This window comes from Ostrinia furnacalis, unplaced genomic scaffold (assembly GCF_004193835.3).
Source record: "Ostrinia furnacalis isolate ACB-3 unplaced genomic scaffold, ASM419383v2 OfSCF0216, whole genome shotgun sequence".
Classification (NCBI taxonomy): domain Eukaryota; kingdom Metazoa; phylum Arthropoda; class Insecta; order Lepidoptera; family Crambidae; genus Ostrinia; species Ostrinia furnacalis.
In genome coordinates, this window is record NW_021130455.1 from 519,482 (window position 1) to 546,459 (window position 26,978).

Below are 26,978 nucleotides of genomic sequence, written 5' to 3' on the forward strand. Positions count from 1 at the left end.
AANAAAAACGTCATGCGTACTTTCATTGGAGATCGCCGATAACACTGACCGTTAGAGGCTTTAAAAATAATTTAAAACAAGAATAATTGGCAAATACACGTTTGCATTTGTTTCTTAATTATAACAATTCACTGCTACTACTAAATGCAATAATGATACTTTACCGTATAGTTTACCTTTGCCTACTTATCTTTATAATTTGTGTAGAGTGGAAAATTCTACATAATCACCAAAGTCCAATGCTGTCTGAGTCGATTAAATCCAAACCTTGAACGTGCGATCGGCTAGCAGCTTCAGAAAATTTAATTAAATGGATAGAGTAGGCGTACTAACTGCCGGAATATTAGGAACTGTTTGAGTCAAAGTAAAAGTGAATAACTTTTTGACGGCTTGCGTGTTTACATATCGAATGCGGTGTCGAAATATTTTTGACTAGCGGCCGCCCGCGACTTCTACGCGTGGATCCCATTTTACCCCCTTCATCTATCTTACGCGGTTTAGATTTTTTCATACAAATGTTTTTTCCCGCTAACTCCCGTTCCCGTTGGAATTTCGCAATATTCTGTTGTGACTAAGCTTTAAGTTTACTAAGGTACCTGCATGCCAAATTTTAAGCGTCTAACTTACGCGGTTTAGATATTTTCATACAAATGTTTTTTCCCGCTAACTCCCGTTCCCGTGAGAATTTTGCAATATCCTGTTGTAACTAAGCTTTAAATTTACTAAGGTACCTGCATGCCAAATTACAAGCGTCTATGTTACGTGGCTTAGATTTTTTCATACAAATGTTTTTTCTCGCTAATTCCCGTTCCCGTAGGAATTTTGCAATATCCTGTTATAACTAACCTTTAAGTTTACTAAGGTACCTGCTTGCCAAATTTCAAGCGTCTAACTTAAGCGGTTTAGATTTTTCATACAAANGCTGTTTTTTGTTTTCGTCCACATCTTTTTAACGGTTTTTATGGGTTTATCACTGTTAAAAAGTGGACATAAACTAAAATGTTTAATGTAATAGCAATAAAGATCATATTGGAAGAAAAAACATTGTATTTTGTAGGTCCATTGAAGTAAAATGATTATTAAAAATATTAACTAGGTGTCAGGGTTTCCGTCCACGTGGACGAAAACCAAAATATTGCAAAATTGTTATGCTAGTATTAGTCCACTTAATTATCTAAGATTTCTATACAAAAACTTTAATAAACCCTTAAAATAGTGTTTATTATGCTAATAATTAGACATAAATGCCAAAAACATTACGTAAAGGAGCTAAAACAGTAATTAAACATACCATGAAAGTTCCCTACCGGCACGTTTTTTTTCTAACTTGACGACGTTTTCCATTCACCTGTGTGCAGCAGCAACTTCCGTAGATTTTTTTGGAGTTATTACTTGTCAAATTACATTTTCATGCAGGCAGAACTGTTACTTAGATATTATAGATTGTAACAAGTCCAAACTTGCACGGAAAGTTAGGTTTGTATTCTAATTTTCCGTATTAGTTTGTGGCAAGTCGGTCAAATGGACGAAAACAGGAGCTGGACGGAAAACCGGCGCAATTACCCTACGTCACGAAGCGGTGTGTCGCGGAGGTTCTCATAAAAGTGCCCGCTATACGCCCCACGCCTCCACACGTACGCTTTACGCCATAGCAGCTGGTCGCTCCAAAGCCAGAACAATTAATTGATAACAGACAATAACTGAAGTGCCTGATATCACGCGCTTAACTTTGTGCCGGATAGTGTGAAAGTGTTGCAATTGTGCATTCAGTGCGGTGTTTGACTTTTAACGGATTTAACATAACCACAGGTGGGTCTCTTTTTAAAGTATAACGGCAATTCAAATTACTATCTTAGGTATATTTTAATAATTACTCGTACTGTTACTCTGAACTAAGTTAAAAAGTTTCTTTTATAAGAAAGTCTTTCAGTATAATGAAAATAATACTGTCCTGAATTTCATAACGAATCAATATATCAGTTATCAACATAAGGAAACAAAATGAAATTAATTTAATACCTAAATTGGTTGTTTTTTTTATTAATAATGCTGTATTTGTATCGTTAAGTACTGCCGGTCCATAACTTTTTAAGTTAAATGCGGAAGACATTTTTGAGATCACCAAATACGTATATTATAAGTAGGTATTTGTCTGTATAATGTAACCTTGCCGGCTTATGGAACTAATAATAACACAAATAAAAAAACTCGCTCCAAGCTATAGACATAGAGGCAGAGGCATGCATAATATCAAATCGAATCAGAGTAAAAAATACAAATCTTCTCCAACTTACTGGTTTTAATCTGATCTTGAAGTATGAATAATAAATTATTTATTAGAAATACTCTACATCTATACGTAGTTATTTTTAAAATTATGCACATGCAACTTGTTTAGCAAGCAACATTTGAATTATGCAAATAAAAGATACGAGATAAAATTACAGACAAACATGATTCCCGAAGAAAGCGAAAATAACTGCATGAGTCACCTTGGGGAAATCTTGACGATTGACATGATTCACAATCATAATGTTGTTCGTCTTGGGCCAGTTTTGAGAAAAACGTATAGCCGTGCACTATTCTCGTGATGATTGTTTTTTTAACAAACAATATCCTCATCCTTAGTCATTATATTTCGCTGTCTAGACTTCCCCAAATAATAACTATCTATACTATATAATATAGAATAGAGGTCTGAGGAAACTGCAAGCAAAAACATATTATGAACGCATCAACTTACACGTAACCGTAGGTTGGCTTCATTCACAACTGCAGCTAAGGTCATTTCAAGTATTACAAAACCTGTTCATTCAACAATTACTATGTCTTTGTTCATATTTCATATCATTTACTTCATTTATTACATTGTTAACTAACAAGTCGGTTTATAGAAAACTAATTCATGACATTAAACAGACTTGAAGGAAAAGACTTGACCAAAATTAATCTTATTTACAATCATAACTATGTAAATCAAACTGGCCATGTAATCTTCAAGTGTCACTACGCAATAATAAGGAAATGTAATAACGATATATACCTTTAACCAGCATGAAAATCGCTTTGGTGTTTATCTATGAGATGCGAGGATAAGACTAAGATACCATTGTTGGATACAAGGGTAATTTCCCATGATAACTTTAATTTTCCTGCTACGCTTTTAGTAGTACTCGCACGCTTTTCTTATGTTTCAGTAAACAAACGTATTTTTCAGGGATTTGGCAACGCTTTCAGTGAAACAAGAGTGTTTGTTTTTCTATGATTTAGGCATTCGGTTGAATCATTAAGTATAGCTCTAATGTAATACTGTGTACAATAAAATTCTACTATGGTATTATTTTGTTACATATTTTCACATTGTAGAGGATTGAAGCCCAATTTGAAGACATTTAATTTGTTAGCTATTTTCAATTGGCTTTCTTTAATTTTTCTTTTCCATACTATCCCGTTATCAGCACACATTTAAGCCGGATGGAAGAAACTTTTGGCAATATTGTTAACCACTCAAAATTAAACAAATTTAGCGTTTTACTAGCAAAATGACGACATTGTCCGGCCCGGTAGGCGGCTCGCACGCGGCCCCCGATGGAAAGTTCGCCTTGAGCGCCGCGCAGCCCGCCGGATGCGGTGTCCGTTTCGTCTGTTTCACGCAATGCAAGCACATGCTCGTATTACTTACCTACTTTTGTTAAATTGTTATGTTTGGCAAACATCTTCACTTAATATTAAAAACATTTACCTAAACTTTGGACTATAACCCTCTTCTACTGACCGAGCACATTTTTCTATCGCAATTATTAAGTTATTATTGACTCGACATAAAAAACGAACATCTCGATATAAGACCGCGGACTTAGCACCTTTACCGGTCATTCTCATTGTAACGATTCGCCAGTTTTTGCTCGCAATGTGACTCATTGTATCACAAAAACCACTACTAATTTTATACGCTTATATTTTATCTGAAATCGACGTCGGTTACACCATCCAAGAGCAATTTATCTAAGCCACTTGCTTTAAAACGTTGTGAATCTAATTTTATATCTTAAAAGGTTATTAATATTTGCTTTGCTAGACTGAGGACCATGACTTCATGATGACTCACTCCATAGCTTAACGAATGCAGTAATTATAATGTAACACTTCAAAACAATGTTCACCTACGTGACGTCTTTGATAACGCTGTAATCATACAACAATACTAGAACGAATCAGTGTAGAGTTCTATCCGTGATAAGTTAAATGTTACGCATTACTTTAACATTATATTTAACAAAGTAAACCTTATCGAACTATTGCAATTTGACGTCAGAAACATACCAAACGCGTAGGCAATTTTGTGCTGCTGTCAGTATAATAAATAGGTAGGTAGGTACTTTATTCTGGTGGTATCTTCGATGCCCTTACTTGCTCTACTCGCAAGGGAAAGTGAGGCCTCGATATGGTCGTCATTATGTATATGGCGCCATTGATATTCCTGGCAGAAGCCGAAAGTATAGTGCGTTCTTGTCATGAGTATTTTTTTACGAACAGTGTAACAGTTATTATAAACTTGGATCTGAATTAAACTTACAAGTGTAGATATTTGGGTACATTTAAGAATAGACTTATACTAAAGTACTTGAAAATATACTTGAGTTTGAATCGAGATTTTAGTTACGGCCAGTTTGCTTTAGTTTCTGTAGAAAAAACATTCACTAACCTCAAAGTCAGCGTTCCCAAGGTAGCGATTAATTTTAGTTCTGCTCTCGTAACCTAATATTTCTTAATATACATATTTGTATTATCATCACTGTAGCAGATGAACGCAGTAACCTTCTACACATTCATTTATTCCTGAAAAAGTAAGCTTTCATATCTGCGAGATCTTGTAGAGTTTACCAATAGAATCTAGAATATTACTACTTGGTTCATTTTCCAACTGATATAATATGTTTTGTTGTAATTGCAAGTATAAGGTAAATGCTAACAATATGTATTTACCTTCTATACCTACAGTTCTACTACAGTACACGTGTACCTATATTAAAACTTGAGTCGTATCGCGTTGCATTTCAGAAGTGCATTGCCTGTGCATTTATATTATTATTGTAACGCATTACCAGTTACGTTACATAGCATTTTATGCTATTGTTACTGAAATATTTTATTGATATATTTGGGTACACGAAGGCACTATGTATATTTATTCTGCAAGCTGATGGACGTGACTTTGAATTATAAAGTAGATATTGTGTATCCTCGGCTTTGCATTTACGTGTTTGAATGTTAATTATGTTCATCATTCTTACTTATTTCAAGCAAGATTTACATAGCGAAGCACGTTTAGTAGGCGTTACACGCATCTCTTGCGTCCTTTAGCTTCTGTACTTAACTTAGTACATACGCAAAGCATTTGTTATTCAATTTATTTGTTGTCCAATATGAATGCCTTGAAAAATTTGTTCAGTCACAGATAAAATGTTAATGACCTTCCGTGTAAATAAGTTCCTTATTGGTTGTAGACAATGTCTGGTAACAATTTACATTGCGATTTGAGTCCACAAAAGAAAAAAAATGTTTGCTCATTCTTCATTCAATATTATAGATAGTGCGTTAAGCTTTATATTCTCATTTTCATTGGGATAAATTGCAGGTTTCGCAAGGTTGCGAGCCATCAAGTCATCCGAGTCACGGATGCAACCTAGACATACTTCTGATACCAGTTACAATTCGACTATTAACTTTAATCGATGTCGCGAAACGAGTCGCATCAAACAATTGAGTCAATAATAATTTCCTTCATAGCTTTTCATTCACAACATATTGTAGATTCAGATGTTCTTTATGAACATGTGTGAACAAGAAGGTTACTTGAAGTTGACACGCTGAATAAATATCAAAATAATAGCTAGAACCTTCTGAAACTCCAACCGAGTCAAGCAGGTGAAAATAATAAAATAAGTAATATCTAATTTTTTACCTACAAAAATAATATTTTGTACGATGTAAGCTAACAATTCGAAGCCATCATGGAGTTGTTATATTTCAATTGGTTTACTATTTTTAGGCAGTGCTTAACCATTGTAAGTCAAATTATGAATTCATTTTAGTCTGTTTTGTCTCTTAATCACCCTCGGTTTCGGAGCAAGACAAAAACCTACTTGTTATACTTATTTTTAACATCCCATTCACTTGTCCTTGTGATTGAAGAGCAATATTTTAACAAGCTATTAATTTGTTGTATAGCTCAACAACCTGGTACAGTCATATTCATGAGTCATAGAAGAAAACAATAAGAAAATGCCCGCATATTATTATAGGTCGTGATTCGTGACCACCTCGGCCTTCTTGCAACACTTAGTGGTAGTATACCAGCCATAATCTCTATAAAATAACGAGCACGCGCCATATAATATTTTGTGGGAGAGCCATGCTTCGGCACGAATGGGCCGGCTCGACCGGAGTGATACCACGGCCTCACAGAAAACCGGCGTGAAGCAGCACTTGTGTTGTGTTTCGCCGAGTGAGTGAGGGTACCGGAGGCCCAACACCCCCCCCCCCCNGTCTATGTTACGTGGCTTAGATTTTTTCATACAAATGTTTTTTCTCGCTAATTCCCGTTCCCGTAGGAATTTTGCAATATCCTGTTATAACTAACCTTTAAGTTTACTAAGGTACCTGCTTGCCAAATTTCAAGCGTCTAACTTAAGCGGTTTAGATTTTTCATACAAAAGGATTTTCCCGCTAATGCCCGTTCCCGTGGGAATTCTTAAGTATCCTATAACCTGCCCAGGAGTATGAAGAATAATTGTACCAAGTTTCGTTAAAATCCGTCGAGTAGTTTTTGTTTCTATAAGGAACATACAGACAGACAGACAGACAGACAAAAATTTTACTGATTGCATTTTTGGCATCAGTATCGATCACTAATCACCCCCTGATAGTTATTTTGAAAATATATTTCATGTACAGAATTGATCTCTCTACAGATTTATTATAAGTATAGATTAAAACATCTTTACACGTATGTCCTACTTATTCGGCGTAATAAACTGCTTTCAGTTGTGTTAATTAACGGTTTATATCAGTGCATTTGATGTAAATGTCGAGCTTTCATTTGTGAATGACAGCGGTACTTGTTCACGCACGGTGCGCGCGCGCCGGCTCCACAATCCCTTGCAATTTGCCGCCAGCCATTGTGCGCGGGAACGGTGCGTAAACACACAATGCCCTTTACATCTTCTCATTGTTTTCTCTCTGCACGATACATGCAATCGTTACGACACGATTAATAATCTTTCTTTTGTTTTGTTACAGGTAAGGCACCATCTGACTTGACAAAAGATACTGTAGGATGCAACCAGATGCATTAACCGAGTTGCAGTTTGATAAGTATTGCAAAGCTAGTTAGAATTCATTTCTAATAGACAATAACAGGAAGCCCTCATCCTCCCTTGCACAGACTCGTGAGATTTTATAATTGACTAGCTTTTCCCGTGGCATGATGCGTGTAGAATGATGCTTTTTGATTTATAACGCTTCCTTAATTCAATAGGTTGCAGTAGGATTCAGAGAAAAATCAGTCGATTAGTTTTCGCATAGGTGATTTTTTTTCCAAAAAGATAGGTGGATACGAAAATGTAGAGCGATTAGAAAAATAATATTGAAGTTTATTATTTATTTTATTTTATTCTTTTTGTATTTTTCACGGTTTTGTATACAGTAAAACTATTCTATTATTGTTTTATACATAGTTACTAAGACATTGTGAGCGCTCTATATTGAGACCGTGAATATAAGCACGATAATCAAAATGTACGTAAACATCTACACGTAGCCAAATTGCGTTGGCTTTCAATCGATACAGCAATAGCAGCATTAAATGATTCGTTTTTTTTTAAGAAACAGAACCGAGTCTCATAAATTCACAATGAATCAAATGATTACGTAAAAAAAGCTTTTCTTAGTCTTAGACAACAACTGACTTAAAAAGATGCACTTACTAAGAACAGTTAAAATGCTTACAAAATGCTAATAACTATAACTATTTATATTCTCTAGTTAGCATTCTAGTTTTCATATTTGTGGCCTACACTACATACCTACAAGCCAAGTAAAACATATTTTGCCCCAGTGCAGTGACACGTTTTACTATTCCAAACTTAAGCATTTCAACGCTGTAAAAAAACCGTATCTAAAAGAAAAACACATAAGCGGCGCATTAAAACAAACAGTATTGGAATTTACGATTTGTTATTGAAATATTGAGCCAAAAACGATTGAGCTTGAAAATAGTCGACTTTTCCCGAGTTGATGGTTCAGTGAACTTCGCGGTCACCGCCGGCCGTGGACACACTTTGGCGAACATTGTCACTTGCACCAGAAATATCTTTACCCGCACCACCCATAGACTATAGACGATTCGAGTCTTCCAAGGAATAGTAGGTATTTAACCTAATTTTTCTAAATATAAAAACCGGAAACGTATTCGTATTTGCATATTTATTCTATCTTTCCCCGCGGCGCATCCAGACACATCACGTCCGCATGAATTTTGTTTTGACACAGATTAAAAAATATCGTGCATCGATGCCTGTCTGTTGATAATATTCAGAGGAAAAGTGTGTTAATACCGTTATTTTGAAATAATTGAAAGAATATTGTTGGAATCAAACATAAGTATTATACGTAAATATGCATTTTACAACTAACGTTCATTATTATGGAATACCTAAGGGTTATTAAAAATATTAACCTGAATGTAGAGTCAATATACATTTGGGCTATTGCTTATTTTTCATTATAATTAGTGAAAATAGTGAGGCCATTTTTCAGAATAGGTCAGCTATGGATAACTAATAAATTGTATCCGTTAAAATTTATTTACCTTCATTTTAAAACCTTGAAAGATTATTTCTTACAGTATAGATAGCGATAATTATGAAACTGACGAGAACGTAATTAATCATTATTGTTTTATTGAACCACTCAATTCCGATGAAAAAAGTATTGAGGTCTCTACTAATAACTAATAACAGTTATTACTCTTTGTATTTTGTTGGATCCGTTAATTTAAGTGGTGTAAGCTTAGAATGTATTTTACTTATTTCGGTCATTCTCACGATTAGGCGTTCTCAGCCTAATTACCATATCATTTTTGAAATTTGGCTTAATTGACTTAAACGCATTGAAATATAAAACACCTGAAAAGTACGAATTTAACAATCGTAAAGGCGTCAAATTATTCAAAGCGGTTTCCGCGTAAATGAGACACAAAAATTTTATGGTCACGGTAATTAGATAAGGCTAATACTTAATCTAACGGTAATTAGAAAATATATGTAAAATAACAAAAAAACAACATCTTGCATTGATATTTTCAGTATACTGCAAGAATCAAGGCTATAACACTTAGTTTCAGCAGGAAGGGGCTACGTGTCACATTTCAAATGAGAGCATTTAGTTGAATCAGAATCTGAATCATCATTTATTTGCTTTAAATGTGTTACAGATAATGGATCTCAAATGGTCTCACAAATTGTACTTTTCGGATATGCATATATCGAAAAATGTATTAATGATATTAGCGTTTTTTTCTTCTTTTTAATCTATCTGCGATCAGCCATCAGCCATTATAAGATTGGATTGAATTTGTAATAATGACAGTTCCACCAGCTCTGCACAACCCATGATTTGTCACCTCGATTCTTTTACAATACGTTTTCAGATTGATGCTATTCGCTTTCTCCTGAGCCTGAATGTAGAGTTCTCAGAATTCAGAAGATATGCAGCAAATAGATTTCCTCTTTGACGTTTGGTATCACTTCAGTGGACTTTGTAAGCCAAGGTGCACAGCTCAATACTTTTAATACTTTATTTTGAAAACGTCAAAGTATTTCTACATTTGCGAGGCTGGGTCGATGCCATATGTCTACATGGGTCTTAGGATGCATTTGTAAATAGTTTGTTCTCCAAGCTTCTTCTGCCCAGTATCCATTGCATATCACGAAGTTTTTTCTATGCATAACAAGGCAGTAGTCTAGGCATGCAGTCTAGGATGGTACAAAGTGCCTATACACTCTCGCCTTGAAAAAGCCCATTGTCTGTTCATTTGTTCCCTTTTGTTCTTAATGTGTTCACGCCAGGTAAGTGTTACTGTTGGACAATCTCCTCTTCTTAGGGCGAAGGTTATATGGCTAGATTTTAAGGGTATTATATTAATATTAATTAATGATTTAACATGCTAATATCAATTATATTATTAGTGAAAATAAATATCTGGTATGAGACATGTTTCACGCAGAGGTGACATCTCCTGGAAATCAGGAAGCCCCGATTTCACTCCAGCTAACTTCTTTTTTGTGGGGTTACCTTATGAGTTAAAATTACTCTACAGGGTGTTAGGTAAATGGGTATATGAGCCGAGACCAGCCCATGTTAACATACTCATATAAATACTATAGTGGTGTCAGAAAGTCTGGGAAAGGTACCATTATTGAGTAATCAGCNGACGTTCAGCTAAACTTGCAAATTGAAACAGATATTACGTAGTTCGTCGCTCTCACAATTTAGTTAAAGTGTAATATACTCAAACTGCTGGTATTAGAATACAAAGTTTGGACACTGCCTTTACATTTGGGGCAGGGTTCTAATCTACGATGGTCATTAGGAGATCAGAGGATCTGTCGTCATAACCTAGGGGTCACAATAGTAAAATACTATCCAATGTAGTTAAACTTCAGTAAAGTTAGCTTTCCAATTCATCATCATCATCATCATCATCATTTCAGCCATAGGACGTCCATTGCTGAACATAGGCCGCCCCCAGTGCTTTCCATGTTGATCGATTGGTAGCGGCCTGCGTCCAGCGCTTCCCTGCTACCTTTATAATGTACCGGCCGAAACCGACGAAGCTTTCCTATTAAAATTAGAGATTATGAGATTATAATTTTATCCAGAATGCTACTAGTGTCTAGCAAGTTACACCATCATCAGGTCATTGAGCCCACTAAAAGAACACGACCTTTTTTCATCAGGGCAAATGTAAGTTTTGGTCTCTGTCACTTCCAAACGCTAAGGACGAATTGGGGAGGACACGAATGAGTTACTTACGTGATATCCTCATTTTTTTTTACGTGACAGGATTGATTCATTGATGTAACTATAGTGCTAAGCCACAAAAAAATAGTTTACAGCTGGTGCTAATCAAGCTTTTGTTTCATCCCGGGCCAGGCTACCATTAAAACGTACAGGGATTCTTCAGAAATTCTTCGTCCAATTTGAACTCGATCACGACGACTAAATAAATCTATTACCTTTCATTCAATACCAGTTTGGAAGCCTACCTTATAAAACCTGTCTAGTTTCTTCGTCCGTACTTTACAGGTTCTCTACGTCATGTACGCATGATGTATGACGTAACATAATTTATGGCCTCATATAATTACTGAGATCTTGGGAATGTTTTGTTGCGGCTGGTACGCGTTTTATACCCATTATTGTCGGTTGTGCCATATTTACGAGCTTTGCTTGATGTATCGCCGGCCTTTTGTCTGGATTGAACATGTCTCGTATCAATTATTACACGAGCATTTATATTTTGACGTATTACTGACGTAATGCGTAAGTGCCATTCATTTTAAGAATCGCTTACGTAATGGCTCAATTTCAATTTACTCGAGGATCGTAATTTTACTTTGTAAGTTTTACTTCTTCTTTTCGTGTCGACAACAAACCTACACAGTGTCAGCCCAAAACTCCGCCACAAGAGTGGCGTTGTCAGCAGCACTCATCAAATCCTCCTAAGTGCAGTTGCTTGGGCACTCAGGGCACGACATCAAGTGCTTCATCGACTGGGGAACAAAACCGCACCTGCACTCCATGTTTAAGCTATCCCAAATGGATAAGTTAGTTTTACTGAGAACTAGGGCTTCCAATCCCGCAATACCGAGATCTCGGTATTCCGGGATCCCGCATCATTTTTTAGTCCCGCGTGCTGCGGGATTACGGGTGCGGGATCCCGCGGGATTTGCGGGACTGTAAAGAAACATGCGCACGACCATTCGCGACCGCGATGTATGTATGTATGTAGGTATGCACTTTTGATGTAGGTACCTTCAAAATCCGTGTGATTACTGTGCGTCAAATGACGATGAAACATTCTGTCTTCCATCGAAAAATTTACTTCGAAAACAAATTAAAGAATTCGTCATGAGAATGAAGTTCGGCATTTTAAATTCACCACACATACAGAGGAAGGTCTTCTTCAAGGAACAAACAACTGTGAAGTATCGCCATCTGATCCTGATCTTACTTTACAAGAAGAGTTGGAGTTAACTATATCATCAGCATGTAGTTAACGTAATTTTCCCGTCACCATCTCGAGCTAACAGTCTCGAATCGATCATAAAAAAAGAAATTACTCTTTATGAGTCTTATGAGTCCGGAGGGTTAATGGGGAAATATCTCCCATTTACATATAATTCTTTAAAAGGAATACTACCGACTAGTGTGGAAGCCGAAAGAGCCTTCTCTGCTGCTGGCTATATTGCCTCTAAAATACGCTGCAGTTTGGCAGACGACACTTTAGACATGGTATGTTTTCTTCGCAAACATTTCCAATTGAATGATAAAAAAAAATGAAAGAAACTAAATAATTATTTATCATTCAGCTGAAACTGTTTTTTTTCTATTGTACTTGATTGTATTTTTATATTTGATCTCAGTAATTGAAGTGTAATTTGATTGATCTCATTTAACGTTACTTAAGTGAAATTACGTTGATTTAATTTGATTAATGTATTGTTTTATTTGCCTCGCATAATATTTTTCATAATTATATGCGGGATCCCGCCAATACCGGGATCCCGCGGGATTTGAATTCCAACTCCCGCCAATACCGGGATCGAGCATGGGGTGCGGGATTGGAAGCCCTACTGAGAACTAATTTCTACCATTTTCCTTTCTAATGAAAATATCATTCTTTGAAAATGTAAATATTTTCAAAGGATGATGAGAGTCTAAGGGCTTGTTCCCACAGAGACATCCCGTTTTTTGCAGGAACTGTTTTTTGCAAGATCTCATTTAGAAGTCGGTATACGTGTTTTAATATAACGCTCACACGAACATCCCGTTTGCAGTGTCCCGCAAAAACCGATTCGTTCAAAGTTAGGCGAATTTTAAACACATTATGTGTTTGTTTGTGCGACAGTCCAGTTTTGCGTGATCCTACATTACTGGATTCTTCAAAACTAGATCACCGTGGGAACCAGCCCCTACAAGTTGTGTGACGTGTCCCTTTAAGCTCAAAATATAGTATATGAGTTTGAAAGTTTTATAGATTAAAGTGGTAAGTCATAAGTGAGTAACTGTAACAGTAACTTTACGTAAAAATAAAAAGAATGGCCGCTGAACTACACGCATAAACAACAACAATCACCTCATTCAAACTCAATCGGCAATCAGGACACGTCCCAATGCAATATTCAAAGGGTACCAGGTCAAAGCCCACATGATCTTAGTCTCCAAATATGGCTCCGTTCGTTGGAGGTGTGCCAGAAAACGCTCCGACTGAAATCTCAATTTTGGAGTTATATTTCGATTTTGCATATTCCGAAAAGGTTTGGTATTTGAAATATGGGCCCAATTCTACGTGTTGGGAGAGAAATGATTATTATCATTATATTGCTGAATCTGAATATTCGTTCGTTCGTTCGTTTCAGCCAAATGACGTCCACTGCTGGACAAAGGCCTCCCCCAAGGTTTTCCACAATGAACGGTCCTGCGCTGCCCGCATCCAGGCTCTTCCCGCGACCTTTACCAGATCGTGGTCCACCTAGTAGGAGGCCTGCCCACGCTACGTCTTCCAGCCCGGGGTTGCCACTCGAGAACTTTCCTGCCCCAACGGCCATCGTCTCTACGAGCTATGAGCTGAATATTACGAGGCCGTAAAGGTGACTAGGCATAAACTAGTGCACTAACTTGTAACAGACCAACGAGCCGTTCTATGAAATGTTCTAGTGTCAGTACCGAGTCTATAATATAGTTGCGACAAACAAAGGTTTCACAAATGTAGTGGCCACCCTTCTACGAACCAAACGTGGTACATTTACTTGCATTGTACCATTTGTAAAAACTTTACATTACATAGAAATGCTCATAGTCTATACTCATCAAGGAGAGCAACTTATTTAGCATCATTCCTTTTTTGTCATACAAATGGTTCTCGTAACAAAACGGTCAAGTCACATAATATTTTGACTAAGGTGTTGTGAAGAAGGGTTTGTAGAGTTCGAACGTATAGAGTTGGAAGCTTGGCTCTATTCTATCTGATAACTTTCTGACAGTCAGTGCGAGACATAAATCTAGAATCTTAAAGGTGGGCCCAGTTACAGAAAAAAAACCATTGTTAAAAAATTCAAACCAGCGGCGACTTGGCCCGTGGACCAAGTTAAAAGTGGGTCAAGTCACTAGAAGACTCCGAGACATTATGGTCACGCCTTAGCAACATTGTACATGAACATTTTTGGTAGGACCAATATTTTCACACTCAAACCCGTAATATTTTATAACGGTAGTGCAGTAGTGACTTGGTTGGGATATTGACGCCCGTATCCACAAACGAAGCTTGCTTAAGTGAAGCAGCAAATCGAACGCACAGCGTTGAATAGAGCTCTGTGATTGGTTCGTGGGTGACCCTGTTCGTATACGCGCATTGTGAGACCTCATAGTAATGTTTGTGAATACGGGCGTTAATCAAGTACGAGTAAGTTGACTTATCTTGTGTTTTTACAGTCGCCAACACATCAGAGTTTATATTTTCTGTTGGAAAATGGCACCTAAAACAACTGTATTAGATATCACAGACTACAGCTTGATATTCTACCGTCAGCATTAAATAGTTTATTGCTTTATCTTCTAATGGACATTTTAGAGGGTTAGTTCTAGAAAATTCTAGAACGTTTTACAGCAGTTTCAAGTTGGCGGTCTTCCAAAATGGAATGCAACGTTTCAACCTCACTCGATTTAAAAGTTTACGAGACTTCACCATAGTTGGGATTATTAGATACTAGCTGACCCGGCGAACTTTGTTCCGCCTTAATGGCAATAAATAAGCAGACTTTTTTTTGTTTCGAACGGGATAAAAAGTATCCTATGTCCTTCTCCTGGCTCTAAACTACCTCCCTGACAATTTTCAGCTAAATCAGTTCAGCCGTTCTTGAGTTATAAGCGAAGTAACTAACACGACTTTCTTTTATATAATAAGATTTTTGCATATGCAAAGAATATTCTTTGGATTTTTCAATGGCTCTGTTTTGCTTAAGAATCTATTTTGAACTAGCTTTCTGCCCGCGGCTTCGCCCGCGTGAAAAAAACGCTGTTTTTAGGGTTTTCCCAGAATAATTTTTCTCGCCGTAAAAACCATCTTTGGCCAAATTGGTCCAGAAGTTGTAGAGTTATGCACTTACCAACACATTTTGCGATACAAACTTTGTAAAACAGCACTTCATAATCATCTTTCAATCAAACTGTTGAAATAGTTAATCGCAAAGATCATACTACTAGCGCCATCTATTATGTGCTCATGCAATGTAATACTTATTAAAAAATAAATCTGTCACTTTTCTCTNAATTCCAGTCACCAAGCCGCCAGGAAAAAATCCTTTCTTGCACTTTCTTAGTGGATGCCTACGTCATAAAATCTACCTGCCATGTCACATTTCAGGCCGATCCGTCCAGTGGTTTGGGCTGTGCGTTGATAGATCACTATGTCAGTCAGTCAGTCAGTCACCTTTGAGTTATATTTAGATTAGATTATTTTGACTTTCCACTCTGATTGATTTATTGGTTACCTAATAGTGGCTCAAAATAGCACAAGAGAGGTACCTCATTTAACCCCATTGCACCCACTCTCCACCTTCTACGAAATCCGATATTTTTTTCGCTAGATTGCAATACCATACGTATAATAATATCGTAAACTTCAGCAAATAAAATACATTGTTTTTCTAACACACATATTATTATTATTGTTAGTTTCATCGAAACCCGTGCCAAAATCCCGTCGGCTCGGATTAGCGACGAAACCTTTTAGGCACAAATAAACGCTATAACGCTGTATTTACTGCCAGTAACCTACTCTTTGTAACAATGTGTGACAAAGTTACATTTATAGAGCTGTGGGGGTCCGATAGTGTGATTTAGAGGAAAAGGGTATATAAATAAATAAAGCAAACTTTTGCAGTTGATCAGTTCGGCTTGCTGTAAAGACTTGAGAATTTCAAGTCACGATATACTCGTATGTAGAGTCACTGTGAAACTCATGATCTGAGGCAGTAAAATTAAAAATGGATGACTTTAATTAATCACATTTAATAACAAGAGCTTGCTCTTATCCGATATGGTATTAAAATAGTAGAATACGTGTATTTTAGGGTTTCAAAAATAGTAAGCGTTTGTATAATACGCTTCACCACCGCTTCAGGATCTGAGGGTCTAGACAAATTCAAATTCAAATATTTTATTATTTCAGACTACAGTCGGACAAAGTGTACATTTTAATCGCAAACCAGTCGAAAAACGGTCGAAAGGCCTTTTTATATGGAGTTACGAAGGACTTGTTTTCGAGTCGATCAAAAAGTGTAACTTGTCTAGGGGGAGCTGATCCCGCCGTCAATTTGACTTAAACAAACATTTTCATGGTATAAAGTATAAGTTCTGTTTATCTATTTACCATCTAATAAAACGTGAAATCATTCAATTAATTATATTTTTAAAACCGTATAAACAATCCCAATCTATCGCTTTAAAAAGCCTCCATATTAATTGCCTTAAATCGATTACACTAGTTTACAAAAAAAAAAGTTTTTCTTTTACCCAAAGATAATTCATATTGGATGTGTTTTCTACCAGTCCCCTTATTACAAAAATATATGTCTCATATTTTTATCACGTCAAGTTTTTGAGATATCCACATTAACCTAAGTAAGCTGTCTTGCTAGCTGTGTCGGAGTTTCTACTTTATTTTAATTGCGTTTAAGTATTATTTTAACATTTTCACTTGTTTTAAAATATCACCAAGGCAGTGTAAATTAAGCCCAAATAACTTTTGCTGAGTTTGTGGTCAAATTATATTGTCAAAAAAGAAAAGACCAATCACTAAGGCCGTAAAACGGGCCTATTTCTATTACTTTCAAATCTCGGTAACAAACCTGATAAAAAATGTGTTCCTGGTGCTACACCAGCGAAAATTTGAGAAGTATATTATTGCACTAGGCTGCAGGAAAAAGAAAACATATACGATTCGGCACCCCAATGTCACGGAGAGAACCAACAAATCAAAATAATGACTGTTACTTCTGCCTCACTAAAACTACTGGTTGTAACAACAAAAACCAAGAACATACAATATCCTGATGTTGCATCAGTCACAAAACCTGTGCTACAATCTGAAGGAGTCTTTATCCGTCATTAACCAACAATTCCAGTAAGGGAAAGATGCTTGGTATTAATTTAAAGCAGTAGTGAAAAGTTTCCTGGAAAACTATTTTATCTGAGAATTATGCAGAAATTATTTCCAAATTATTGAGGAATTACCAAAGAATGGGTGTAAATAAGTCGTTAAAATTCATTTTTTACATTATCACCTGGATTTTTTTCGTGAGCACCTGGGAAGCGTGAGTGTTGAGCATGGCGAAAGTTTTCACCAGGATTGGAAGGTTTTTGAGGAAAGATATCAAGGAATTTGGGATAAAAATATGTTAGCGGATTGCTGCTGGTCTATAATAAGGGAAACTGATAGTAATCAGTATAAAAGAAGGAGTAACACGACTCATTTTTGATTGTTTTAGAGATACATTTATAAAAATGATAAAAATTAATACAATCAATATTTGAATGATCAAACGAACTTACCAAGTGAAGTTCGATCTAAATTATCCTGTTTTCGCCGAAGAGATTTATTTTACCATGTAGTACCCCTGTACGACAACCCAATCCGCACACAATATTCAGCGTAGTAGTATTAAAAAACAAAAGAGCGGGCAACCCCACCCCTACCACGCTGTGGGCTCGGTGTCCGAGCGGTCTCATTATATTTAGAGAAGAGATGACATTGACGTTTACCTCCAGGGAAGAAGATATAGAAATCTTCGGGTTGGGAGGGACCTTAAATCTCTNTCCAACAACCATGCAGCAACTGAAGCTGAACATTCGTCATGAAATCGAATCTATTTCGAGGTAACTCTAACGAAAGCTTTTCAAAATGTTGACGTCAGATTGGAAGAAAAGTCTAGGTATTTTTTTATATATTTTATCATCATACTTATTCAATCGTGAGTGCAATTTGTAGGTAACAATGTCATACAACGGTGATTATAAATATATGGTAATTAGTACATGGAAATTATAAAAAGATAGTTTTTCTTCAAAATTTCCAAAATCTGCAGGGTGTGCAAATACTGTCTTACTACAATGTACGGAGGCCAAAGTAATGTTTCTATTTAAACTAACAACGTGGATCAACCTTTATAAATCTAGTATAAAAATAAAGACATGGTAATTAGAAAAATTGAAAACCAAAGATATGGTAATTATACTCTTACGCAATTCATCGACGGTTACGCCAACGCAATAGACATCCACTTGCTAACAGGTCAAGGCACTAACTAAGGGCTAGCGCCACGTGCGGTAATGATGTGTATAATACTATTATTTAGGCTAGTATGACCACGAACAGAAAACGTAACGGTAATTAGGGCTTTAGCTCGGACAAGCGGTTTTTTAATTATAATTATTTACAGAATGGTTCTATTGAATAGATATTTTGCTAAGCATAAGACAATCTTATAAACTCTTTAAAATGTTGAATGGAGTAAATCAAATCTATACGACTTAAAAATTACAGCCAACTTTTAACATTAAGTCGGTGTGCGGACGCGTCACGGTAATTATAGAACAGAGGTTCATGAAATTAATTTAGCCACTTATACTTAAAATAGAGGCCTATGATTTTATGCACAACTGGATAGGGTTGTTAAGTAACATATAAAAATACTTGCATGTCTCTAATTTGTCATTTTTAAGGATTTAACAGCCCGGACACGTAAAAACTAGCTAATCTGAGAATGGCCGATTTGTAGAAACGACCTTGCGATGAACCTACTAATAATATCGTATTATTAGAAGCAAATGTACGACTCTGTCTCGGTGAATCGATTTACGTACCTAATGCTTGCTTCTTCGTATGATTATATTATTATTTGCTTGGCCATCAATTAAACATCGAAATGCGACAAATAGATCGACCAAGTTTTGTGGCAATGACCAGCCTCGGACGTTTACCTTTACAACAACTTGAATACAAGTCCACAACAAACACCCTGGTTTGTTTTAGTGAGATTATTTTAAAAATCGATTAACAGCTCTGTCCAAGGCCTCGCATTGTTAAAAACTTTCGTAATTTACTACAAACCAGTAGATTAGAACGTTGATAAATTAAGCCGTTACTTTACCTCTTAAATTAGACGTACCTAGAGTCAATCTGCAAACAATTCATTTATTTATAGCATTTATCTTAATTATTGATTGGTTCGACGTAAATAATTGTTTTTTAATTAATTAATTACTCACTTTAAACCTACATTTTGTCTTTGTTCTTTTGTGCTATCGATGCATTTTTCCTGACCTATGATAAATAAAGTATTAAAAAACAATCAATAACATTGATAGTAATCAATCGATGATATAACTATCATTCATCGTTGTCCAACGCGCAGATAGTCAGTTATAAATATTTATAACTGATAGGGCCAGACATTAGCCGTTAAACAGGTTTATTATTTGTCGGCTCTTGACTGACCAAGGACACACGGAAAACTGCCTAAGAAAATACGCGCTGGAATTTTAAAGGTTAATATAATAGTAATGATTTGGATCTCAACCCAAAATAGCTTTGTGCTGACGCCATTGCTAATACATTAGCGACCGGCAAGTTTAAAATGCGAGTTTAAATAGATCATTGACTATATCAGCCTTTACTCATACTTGTCAACCAACTAAAGTCAAGGGCTTGGGTCAAGGGCTGCAAGTTTATTTATATTTTTATACGACAGCCTAGCACTTACAAGTATTTCTGTTAAACACGCAGAACACGTGCATTGCATTACATTGTCCTTGTGGACCTACGCATCCAACGTAGCGCACTTACCTTTAATTTTAAAAAAGTTTTAACATCTACTTTGCGATACCGGAGTGATATTTTTTCAAAATTTAGGCCTTATACCGCTGTTTTTCTTTACGATGTTTGCGTAGGTGGAATACTTATTTGTAGAAGCCATATTGAAATAAATATCGATGAAGAATGTCTATATGTAAATATATTAAACAGACAACCTATAAAATAAATACAACCAACAAACACAACTTCTTACTCTGTTCTTACGTTCGTGGAGTACTTAAGCTTAAGTTTCATCTAGAAAAGCATCAAGTCAATTTTACTCGTATATGTAATTGTACCTTGGTCTGTCGGTCGGTTGGTCGGTCTTGTAGAGCTATCTAATAAGCAACTTTTGGTAGACTTTCTTCTTTCCTTTTTAATTTGTATGGAGTTATATTATTCACCAATTTTAAAAGTAAAAATCGCAATTCTGTGCCATCAAAAAGATACACTTAGTATAAATAAATTAAATTAGTCACGAAGAGTCGCGAGTTCAATTATGATGATCATAAACATCTTTGCGATAAACATGTTACTAATAAAATAATGATACGAGTATTATTGTTACGATTCATGGCATGACTAGGAAATCATAACAATACTTACTTACATTACTTTCCAAGAAATCATACTCATCACTCTCAGTCTCAGAGGTACAGTATGATTCTAAAAAATCACTAAGCTTGTTTTCTTTCCTTGGCACCCGACAAATATTAAACAATACATCATGTAATCTTTGATATGACATCAACGTTTACAATCAAAATAGAAAACATGGAATTTATCATGCATATGCAGACATGCAGTGACATAATCAAGTATTTTTTGAGCTGAAATTCCAACGGAAAAAGAAAATTGCATTAGTAGAGACACGTATAGGAACAGTGTGTGTGTTTAATCCATTTAACGAATATTATCGCCTTAACGAAACCGAAGCGTGAAGCCCTACCGCTCCGGTGGGTGGCGGCGCGGCTGCTTACAGGTGTCGCAGGTACCTTGCTGACCAGTAGATTAAATCTGAACATTATAATCGGTGAAACCTGCCCAAAGAGCGCTAATCCGCTGCGGTAATGCGATTGCACCCTTCTCGCGCTTCTAACGCTGCGATTATCCGTGACGATGAGCAGACATCATCCTGTGTTACGTATATTTTAGCATTTAAATTGAGTTTATTATTATACTGTAATGTAAAGGAAATTAACGCGTTTAGACTTAGACATACATTTTCTTCTTCTTCTTAGTCGGGTACATGGTGACATACCTTTTATTTGCCTGAAATTTCGGTCGGGTTGCAACAAACGCAGTAAAAGACTGAATTTTCCTATAATTTATTTAATCGACATGTTTAAAAGTACCTACTAGGTACTCAGGTTCTATAGATTGATTCCTTGGTTAAACATTGCTACCCATTACGAAATATTAAGGCTTTGAAAAAATCCTTGTAGATTTTCCTCGTGGTGATTTCATCCAGTCATTTGATGAGCCAGAGCCAGACAAATAAATGGCATTTGGGCAGTTTAATAAAGCTAATATCTTGATTTAATATAAATTATGATGATTTCCATAAACGTACTTAAATCCTTATAAATCTTGATGTCTTGTCAGTGTTAAGATAACTCACATTCAGAAGTATAGATTCCTACATTACATACATAATATATTTACAATTTAGATAGCAAATTCTTTAAATCTTTTATCGAAAATATTTATTCTAGCGTTTTGATAAGATAACCCATCTCGCAGTTACGTTATTTCTTATTTTATATTGTGGAAATAACATGGTCGGTCATATATGTACATTGAAAATATTGTGAAATAAGTGACAAGATTTTATTATTTTTTAATACAAATTAAAGGAATTTTGTAAAATGGCATGGACTGGTATTTACAGTGGATACTACGATTATTATAGTGGATTTAACGGTCGTGGATTAATATGTAAATGTGAGTAATAATCTATTATTAATACTTTGATAAAATCCGTTCAGTAAAATAGTTTTTTTATTTCCTCATATGTTTTCCCTATGGATTTGCAAACGTACAAGTTCCTACCTAACTGCTTACTTAGTTACTCATACATAAAAGTGAAGTGATGATTTATTAATTAGGTAACATGACGTTTAGACGGTAAACCTCAAATACGTAAAACAGTGTTTAAATTAATAATATACATAATTACCTACCCAAATAACATGATGCAAATGGGTTTTACACTCAGCAAACAATGCACTTTATATTAAGTAAGTTCTTACTCATAATTCCGAAATTTTCAACATCTCTATGTTCTCAAAGGGGTATCCTTTAAGAAAAATGAAGTTGAGTCCACAGTCAAACTTAATTTATTTAGTTTTGTTGTATTTTTAAGCTAGAGAAAGAAGGAGTCGTAAAAACTGAAAACAAAATACAACGGTAGCTATATTTGATAAATTAACCAAAGGATCTCTATCACTTGAGCATCTTGAATACATAAAATTTATGTAATTAAATGAATGGTTTAAGTACTGAATACTAACTACATCGCACGTCGTAACCTTTCTTAATCAACCGCAGCTGGCCCAGAGTTTGTGGACCAGGTAAACATTTGTATAATTTGCAACCAATGGAGCGCGCGTTACGAACTTGACCCACATCGTTAAGAGTCCATTGTCTTCTGTAGCAGCCTCGGTCGAGGACTCCACACCTCTAAATCGCTCTTAATTATTGCAATAAATATAACAGAAATGCCAGACGACAAATTAATCTTCCGCAAAGGGACCGTTAATTTTCTCTAACCGTCATTTAACTACAATATTCACGTTTTATGACTGTCTTTGATCATTTCCAACAACTGAATTGCGCCTAGCTAAGACTTAATTCAGAGTGCCCACCTTTTACACGTAAACTATTCCGGTTTTCAATCAGTAATTACACATAAAAGCGGCCAAAATTCAACTTTGGCTCTTGTTGAAATAGTTAATCGCAAAGATCATACTACTAGCGCCATCTATTATGTGCTCATGCAATGTAATACTTATTAAAAAATAAATCTGTCACTTTTCTNCTACGAGCGCTGCCTCGTGGCCACGGGCGTGCGCGCGCGCCGCTCCGAGGCGCTGCGGCCGGCGCGCGACTCGGGCCGCGTGCTCACGCTGCGCGCCGCCGCCGACGCCGGCCGCCTGGCGCGCCTGCTCGACCGCCCCGAGACCATGCACGTCGCCATCGTCGGCGGCGGCTTCCTCGCCTCCGAGCTCAGCGCCTCGCTCGCCGAGAGACGTGAGTGACGATGTTCTTGTTCCCGTTCGTCGCTGTTCATCATTGACATATCAGACTACAATTGATCCATGAGTCAGTAGTAATATTTATTATTTTATCTTTCTATGTGCGCTTTATGTTAATCGAATCGTGTGTCGGTCGCAGTGCGCGGCACGGGCGCGCGCGTGACGCAGGTGTTCCGCGAGGCGGCGCCGATGGCGGGCGTGCTGCCGCGCTACCTGGCGCTGGAGGCGGCGCGGCGCCTGCAGCGCGCGGGCGTGGAGCTGCGGCCGGACACGGAGGTGGCGGACAGCGAGGCGCGCGCGGACGGCGTGCGGCTGCGGCTGGCTGACGGCGGCGCGCTGGAGGCGCAGCTGGTGCTGGAGTGCGTGGGCGCGGAGCCGGCCGCGGAGCTGGCGGAGGCGTCGGCGCTGGAGACGCACCCGACGCTGGGCGGGCTGCTGGTGAACGCGGAGCTGCAGGCGCGCGCCGACGTGTGGGCGGCGGGCGACGTGGCGTGCTTCTACGACGTGGCGCTGGGCCGGCGGCGCGTGGAGCACCACGACCACGCCGTGGTGTCGGGCCGCCTGGCGGGGCAGAACATGGCGGCCGCCGGCCCGCCGCAGCCCTACACGCACCAGAGCATGTTCTGGAGCGACCTCGGCCCCGACCTGGGCTACGAGGTGCGTGCACCCCAATTTTGTCAACATGTCAACAAAAATTCAATGTCAACATGTCAACAATTTGCATTTAAGTGTATTTTAATGGTGTCCTTTGTGCCTTCATGTTTAACAGGCGATAGGTATAATAGACTCCCGACTGCCGACGGTGGGCGTGTTCTCCGCTGACGCCGTGAGCGACGCCGCCGCCACCGCCGCCACCACCACCGCCGTCGCCGTCGCCGCCGCGCCCGACGGTGGGCACAAAGATGAGGAAGCGCCTCTTAAGGTTGGTTATCCGTATTTTTATTACTTTGTGAAAAGTTAACCGAATAAACATTACTCATTTTGGCATTCTCAATTTGTCCCATTAAAATAACAGTGTCGTCTCGATTCCCAGGCCGTAGCGGGCGCGACGGACGCGGACGGGCGGCGCTACGATCGCGGCGTGGTGTTCTACCTGCGCGAGCGGCGCGTGGTGGGCGTGCTGCTGTGGAACCTCTTCAACCGCATGCACGTCGCGCGGCAGGTACCGGCTGCGGCGAGGAGGGATGATGTACCACCCGTCTGGCAATCATACATTAAACGTTTACTTGTGACCGCAGGTGCTGGCGCAGGGCGAGTTCGAGGACCTGTTCGAGGCCGCCAAGCTGTTCGCGCTGCACGAGGACGAGTGAGCCCCGCCCCCGCCGCGTCGCCACACACGAACACAATACATTCGCTGCCCACCACGATGCCGTTTTATTTCAAATCCCTTTATCACCTAAATATGCTAGAAAATTCCCCTTCGGCCGAATGAAGAAAAAATTATCGTCGTAGGATACTGGCATCCAAGGTCCATTTGATCACTTCAGACTTTCTGAGCGTGTAGCCTAAAATAATGTGATCTAGAAAGAAACATTGTTTGTTTTTCATTTAAGGCTTGGTATTTCTTCTAAAGTAGGTATTTCGCGCTGTCAAAATCTGCGCGCGCAATTCTTCGCCGAAAACAGCGCGTCAAAGAGCTCCCGCCACAATTTCCAGCTACACAGTATAGAAATACGCAGTTGGTTAGGTTAGGTTGACTTCCTTCCTTTCAAGCGTCACACTCACAACACTTTCTAATAGAAATCATATCCAAGTGATACAAATTAAAACACCTTTNTAGCGCCATCTATTATGTGCTCATGCAATGTAATACTTATTAAAAAATAAATCTGTCACTTTTCTCTTGTCACCGCAAATGTTGTTTCATTCTATTTTTCCTAAATCCAAATTAACTGATATTAGGGCAGTAATATTATAAATAATAGGAACATTCAACAGGTTATGGGCCATTATTGTTCCTCAGATAATAAAATTAGTGTCTTACCGAAACAGTTCCGTGATTCAATTGGATAAAGTTTACCGAACGTCAACAGTGCAACCGCGCCGCGTAGGATTTCTACTTTTTCAGCTTTTTCAGCACAATCAAAAATCATGGCCTCACAAATTTCTATCGGAACTATAGAAAAGCTGGTGGGCCGAGAAAATTACCCTACGTGGAAATTTGCAATAAAAAACTACTTGGAACATGAGGACCTATGGGAAACAATAGAACCGGGTGCCGACTATAAATATGACAGTAAGAAGGATGTAAGAGCCAGGTCCAAAATAATCCTTTTGATAGACCCTATCAACTATGTCCATGTGCAGGAGGCAACTACAGCAAAGCAGGTATGGTCAAAATTAGAGAAAGTGTTTGATGACTCCGGGCTGAGTAGGAAAGTGGGTTTGTTGCGAGATTTAATATCAACAAATTTGGAGAACAGCTCTGGTATTGAGGATTACATAAATAAAATCATGTCAACTGCTCATAAGCTCAGAAATATAAATTTTGTAGTAGGAGACGAGTGGCTCGGTACATTGCTACTTGCTGGCCTCCCCGATGTCTACAAACCGATGATCATGGCTATAGAGAGTTCAGGTGTGTCAATTACTGCTGATTTTGTAAAGACAAAGCTGTTACAGGATGTAAAAGTATCAGATTCTCCAGCCTACTATATTAAGTCAAATAAATCACAAAATATGTCAAAGTCCCATAAAGATTCACCAGATAACTACCAAAAGAGAGGCCCACGTTGTTACAATTGTAATAAATATGGTCATATTAGTAAAAACTGCTACTTTCAAAAGAAGAAGAATCAGACAAATAATTCAAAAAACATATATTATGCGGCTTTTTCTGTTGCAGAGTCCTTGGATAAAACTAGATGGTACATCGACTCGGGAGCATCGCAGCATATGTGTAGAGAGAGAAAATGGATGTATGATGTGTCTCCTTCAACAGTAAGCAGTATAAAGGTAGCAGATAATAAAACCGTGGCAGTAGAAGGGTGTGGTAGTGTGAATTTGCAGATAAGGGACTCCAAAGGCAGACCTCAAACAATTCAAGTAAGAAATGTGCTGTATGTACCTTCCTTGACAACCAATCTTCTCTCTGTAAGTCAGATGACAAAAAATGGATGTGAAGTTATATTTGAGAAAAAATATTGCAGAATTTACCAAAATAAGAGATTGATTTTGTCAGCTTTACAACATAACAATATGTATATGTTGAGAGATATTTCGGAAACATCTGCATTATTGTCAACAGTAAATGAGAATGATATTAATTTGTGGCATCAGAGGATGGGCCATCTCAACTTCACTGACTTACAGAAAATGGGAACGTGTACTGAAGGAGTAGAATTTGATAAAAAAGATTCTCAGATTTGCACAACATGTATTGAAGGTAAAATGACTAGACTGCCTTTTAAGAATATTGGTACTAGAGCATGTGAACCTCTCCAATTAATCCACACTGACCTTTGTGGCCCGATGGAGACCAGCTCTTTAGGAGGTGCCAAGTACTATGTCTCCTTTATAGA

At 37.7% G+C, this 26,978-nt stretch overlaps 1 protein-coding gene across 1 annotated transcript; it reads left to right on the plus strand.

Moving 5' to 3' along the window:
* Window positions 1–3,542: 3,542 nt before the first annotated feature.
* LOC114357411 (apoptosis-inducing factor 1, mitochondrial-like) lies at window positions 3,543–24,841 on the plus strand. Its single transcript, XM_028311011.1, has 6 exons — window positions 3,543–3,671; window positions 23,248–23,452; window positions 23,597–24,114; window positions 24,227–24,379; window positions 24,491–24,619; window positions 24,696–24,841. Exons 1-6 carry the CDS (start codon window positions 3,543–3,545, stop codon window positions 24,765–24,767), a joined length of 1,206 nt encoding a protein of 401 aa, XP_028166812.1. The 3' UTR covers window positions 24,768–24,841.
* Window positions 24,842–26,978: the final 2,137 nt, after the last annotated feature.

Excerpts from the sequence above, each read along its gene's own strand:
- LOC114357411 (XM_028311011.1), top strand. The coding sequence starts at position 3,543 with ATGACGACATTGTCCGGCCCGGTAGGCGGCTCGCACGCGGCCCCCGAT. Across the intron at positions 23,453-23,596 it reads CGCCTCGCTCGCCGAGAGAC|TGCGCGGCACGGGCGCGCGC; the intron begins GTGAGTGACGAT and ends TGTCGGTCGCAG. Across the intron at positions 24,620-24,695 it reads GCATGCACGTCGCGCGGCAG|GTGCTGGCGCAGGGCGAGTT; the intron begins GTACCGGCTGCG and ends TTGTGACCGCAG.